Source organism: Macrobrachium nipponense, chromosome 9, assembly GCF_015104395.2.
Source record: "Macrobrachium nipponense isolate FS-2020 chromosome 9, ASM1510439v2, whole genome shotgun sequence".
Lineage (NCBI taxonomy): Eukaryota > Metazoa > Arthropoda > Malacostraca > Decapoda > Palaemonidae > Macrobrachium > Macrobrachium nipponense.
Genome location: NC_061110.1, coordinates 88,400,165 through 88,405,164, shown reverse-complemented (window position 1 = coordinate 88,405,164; position 5,000 = coordinate 88,400,165). Strand labels below are relative to the sequence as shown.

Sequence of the window (5,000 nt, the reverse complement as noted above, 5' to 3'; positions counted from 1 at the left end):
TTAATTTTTTATGGGGGAGGGGAATGTAATCACGCTACCTTTCAAAGGTATCCAAATTGCTTATCAGTCCCGAATATTAATCTCATTACGTGTCCAAAAAATATTTTTTCCGGCGCCTGTTTACTGCTTTGGAAGAGCTCTCTTTGAGATGTTATTGAATCTGAAAAAAAAAAGTTTAAATGGAGAAGTGTCTGACAGCTGTGATTTTATTATTCAATGCGTCCTGTTTTCTGTAAGTGAAATTGATTTTTGGTTCAAGTAATTAACTGGTACTGGGGGACGCTTATATAACGAATGATAACGTAAGTAGCATTCAATTCTCAATGATGAAATTCCAGTATGGAAATATGTCTATTTCAATTTGTGTCAATAAATCTTTATTGAATAAATGTGGATTTGGGTCAAGTAATTAACTGGTACTGGGAGACGCTTACATAATGAATGATAAAATAAGTAGCATTCATCTCTCAATGATGAAATTCCAGTATGCAAATATGTCTGTTTGAATTAAATAAATGTGATTTGGGTCAAGTAATTAACTGGTACTGAGGGACCCTAATATAATGAATGATAACATTAGCATTCAACTCACAATGATGAAATTCCAGTATGAACATTATGTCTATTTCAATTTGTATGACAATAATTCCTTTTTAAATAAATGTGGTTTTCGTTCATATCATTAACTGGTATTGGGGACGCTTACATAATGAATGATAAAATAAGTAGCATTCATCTCTCAATGATGAAATTCAGTATGAAAATATGTCTATTTCAATTTTTTTGTGTCAATAAATCTTTTTTAAATTAATGTGATTTGGATCATGGAAATAATGTCCTTCATTCTCAATGGGAAAGTGTAAGTATGATATACGTTTAACAGAGATACAATAAAAACAAAGCTATTTTATTCTTTTATTCTCGTTTTTAGCTTGTGGATGTTTCCACTGATTTTCAATAATAATAAAAGTTATTTTATTCTTATTCTCGTTTTAGCTTGTGGATATAATACGTTTAACTGACTTTCCATAATAATAAAGTTATTTTACGCTTTTCTTCTTGTGTGGATATACGTTTCACAGACTTTAAATAAAAGTAAAGTTATTTCCTTCATTCATTCTTGTTTTCAGCTTGCGGATATACGTTTCACAGATTTTCAATAAAAAATAAAGTTATCTTAATCATTTGATTCCTATTTTTAGCTTGTGGATATAAAAAATAAAGTTATTTCCTTCTTTTATCCTTATTTTTAGTTTGTGGATATACGTTCCACAGATTTTTAATAGAAATAAAGTTATTTTATTCTTTTACATTTGTTTTCAGCTTGTGGGTATGCGTTTCACTGATTTTCAATAAAAATAAATTTGTATTAATCTTTTATTCTTATTTTAGCTTGTGGATATATGTTTCATAGATTTCCAATAAAAGTAAAGTTATTTCCTTCTTTGATTCTTATTTTTAGCTCGAGAACAGTCAAATCGAAGGCGTGCCCCTTATTATAATCGCCTCTAATCGTCCAACATACCTATACAGGTAAGTCCTACTACGTGGGTTTGGTCATCATATACACTATTCCGGGGTGTTAAAAGAAATTGCATTGTACCCACAAAGAGATTTATTCATTATGCTAATGAGGATGATGATATTAGAGTGGGTTGGTGGTCTTGTTGTCCGAAATTTGTTGCCTTGTGTTTGTGGATATTTTTGGGGGGATGAATTTTTTTTTTTTTTTTTTATGAGCATAAAATTGTAAATCATATTATTTATGTCATCATTCCATGCACTTGTTTTCTGTGTCATATATATATATATATATATATATATATATATATATATATATATATATATATATATGATATATATATGTATATATATATACATACATATATATATATATATATATATATATATATATATATATATATATATATATATATATATATAAAGCTTCACTGACGTTCCTGGATTTGTATGGTGTCCTGGACTCGCGCCTGAGCGCCGACAATTCTAGTATCGCCTAATAAAATTCCCCTTCGGTTAAGCATATATGAAAATATATTAATTCCGAGGTAGAGTGAATTAGATATTAAAGGACATTTGTAGCTCGATGCATATATACAATGTCTTACACCTTGAACAAAAAGCAATATTCAGACAGCTAAAAGCTTTGCAAGATCTCTGAAGAAAACAATCCAGTGATAAAACAACAAACAAAAAGACTATAGCAGATTCACATCAACCGTACATTTGATGTTTAGGCCAGTCCCTTACGACGCTCCTGATTGGCTGTTGATAAGCCAATCACAGGACTGGAAACTCTCAGTCTCTCTCGAGGGCTCACATGGGTAGGAGCTATGTTCCATACATCCTGCCTATGTGAACTATTGAGAGAGACTGAGAGTTTCCAGCCCTGTGATTGGCTTATCAACAGCCAATCAGGAGCGTCGTAAGGGACTGGCCTAGACATCAAATGCGCGGTAGATGTGAATCTGCTATAACCGTTGCTTACTGCAGGTGCCTCGTCAGCGTCCTTCGTCAGGCTGGGGGTACACTCGACAGGATTCACGTGATGGTTGATGGTCGCCATCAGGAAGTGGTTGATCTTCTGCAGCTTCTGCAGGTAAGTCCCGACCGATGACTCTGATTCTTGGTGTCTCAGCAAGTGGTTTATCTTCATACTTTTTTTCGTTTGGGAAATGACTTTAAGGGTACTACTTGGTGTTTTGTGTGGGTGAATGTTTCCATAAAATCTAACGATTCTGTAACGTTTCTCGTTGTAACGTTTCTCGTTGCAGAAGTTTTAAAGTTCTCCATAGTGAAATACTGCTGAGTGAAAAAGGTTTATTTTCGTACTGTTTTTGTTAGAATATGACTTGCAAATGCTTTCTCCTCTTTCCAAATAAAAGTTTACAATGCATAATGAGCTAAAAAGTTATTGGTTTAAAAAATAATGCCAGCTCTTGTATCCAGCTATTTCCATCGTGAAATATTTCTCTTCGAAGAGTTTTTAACCATTTTGTAACCATAAATGATATTGTTTTTATCATTACTAATTAAATTCTACGATCATTAACGAGTCATCTAGCCATAAATTTCAAAAGTAAAGTATGAATTTTTGTATCAAGAAACCTTTAAGTAAGCAGTTTCTAGACTCCAAACTCAAGTCAGATTTTGTATTAAATTCTTTACCAAAGCAGTTTCTTGACTTCACTGTCAGGTCAATTTTTGTGTCCAGAAACCTTAACGAAAGCAGTTTCTAGACTTCAGTCAGGTCAATTTTTATGTCAAGAAACCTTTACGAAAGCAGTTTCTAGACTCTACTCTGAGGTCAATTTTTGTGTCAAGAAACCTTAACGAAAGCAGTTTCTAGAATTCAGTCAGGTCAATTTTTGTGTCAAGAAACCTTCACGAGAGCAGTTACTAGACTCCACCCTCAGCTCAAGCTTCTTAAATTGAGTCCTTTCCACTTGACAGGTTTCATATACCGAGCATGACGCGACAGGAATGTCCCGGGCTACAAGAATATCAGATCATTATCGTCTTTCCTTATCAACAGCATTTTCGCTGTTTCCCAAAACCTCGAAAGTGATTCTCTTAGAAGAGGACCTACTGGCTGGTCAAGACTTCTTCAGGTAAGACAGTTACTTTTGTGGAATCTGAGAAAGGTGGTTTAGTAGTAAGAAGCCAGATTTGAAAGAAAAAATAAATAAATAGATAGGTAAATAAAAAAAATAAATAAATAAACGTTAATCTGATATCATGTACTTTAAGCTATTCAGTAAGAATCACTCACTTCTGATTCCTCTGGTCGTTCATCTGTGAGCAAGATTTTGAGATCGAGTCTTGTTGAAACTTTTTTAATCATACATTTAACAATTATTTTTCTTTTTTCTCATTCATAAGCAGTAACTTTTAAAATAATTTGTAACAAAATGTGAATTTCGTTTACTGAAACCTTAATTCTTGTCTTGAAGGCATCATGAGAGTGCGGATAATCATCTAAGTGGTCTGTAAAACTATTTTGATAAAAGTAACTGCATTTGAAAAGAAAATTCATGATGTATACATAATGTCTCCTTTTATTATGAACTCCATGGTAAATAAACCATTAATTTTTCTTTTTATCATGAAAGGGATTGTGGTTTTATTTCATATGTTATCCAAATAAGCATTCCTACTCTCTGTCCTCATTTGAAAGCAAAGGACCCCTCACGATAGACAGACTTATTCATTTATTTATCCTGCTCTTATCCATTTTTCTTAGCTTCTTCAACCAAACAGCCTGGCTGCTGGACGAAGACCCTACTCTCTGGTGCGTCAGTGCCTGGAACGACCTCAGCAGTCTCCACATAGCCCACGATCCAGGCCTCTTGAGGCGTGTGGAGACACTTCCAGGCCTTGGCTGGATGGTCACGAGGGAGGTTGCTCAAGAGCTCCTTTCGAAATGGCCGTCTAGGGACAAGGTGAGAGTTCTTATCTTAATTTTTGGGGTGATTGCTACTGTTGTTATTCAGAAGATGAACCTTATCCATATGGATCAAGAGCTCCTTTCGAAATGGCCGTCTAGAGACGAGGTGAGAGTACTTATTTTATTTTTTCTGTGATTGCATTGTTGTTAGTCAGAAGATGAGCCTTATTTATTTGGAACAAGCCCACCACAAAGGCCCTGACTTGAAATTCAAGCTTCCAAAGAATGTGGCACTCATTTGGAAGAAGTAACAGAAGATGATAGGAAATGCAGATAGAGGAGATCAATTATATATCAACACATTAATAAATTAGATAAAGATGTAAGCATATTATGCTTTCTGTCATTAGAATAGGGTACTGAATCACTTATTTTTTAACTCTCCTCTTCTTCAGGAACATGACTGGGATTTATGGGCGAGAAGCCAAGACGTCATGAATGGGCGAGAGTGCGTGGTGCCCGACGTAGGAAGGACCTTCCATTTCGGCCTCAGTGGGACCCATTCCCCTGGCCTCCTTCACGTGGCCTTCTT

General features: G+C 34.6%; 1 protein-coding gene across 1 annotated transcript in view; it reads left to right on the top strand.

Moving 5' to 3' along the window:
* LOC135218141 (protein O-linked-mannose beta-1,2-N-acetylglucosaminyltransferase 1-like) overlaps positions 1-5,000 on the top strand; it is a 17,762-nt gene that overhangs the window by 9,258 nt on the left and 3,504 nt on the right. The window contains exons 7-11 of the mRNA XM_064254289.1: positions 1,463-1,533; positions 2,515-2,620; positions 3,475-3,632; positions 4,265-4,463; positions 4,864-5,000. The exon at positions 4,864-5,000 is cut by the window's right edge and continues 54 nt beyond it. Of these exons, the coding sequence (XP_064110359.1) occupies positions 1,463-1,533; positions 2,515-2,620; positions 3,475-3,632; positions 4,265-4,463; positions 4,864-5,000 (671 nt within the window). The remainder of the gene's footprint in view (positions 1-1,462; positions 1,534-2,514; positions 2,621-3,474; positions 3,633-4,264; positions 4,464-4,863) is intronic.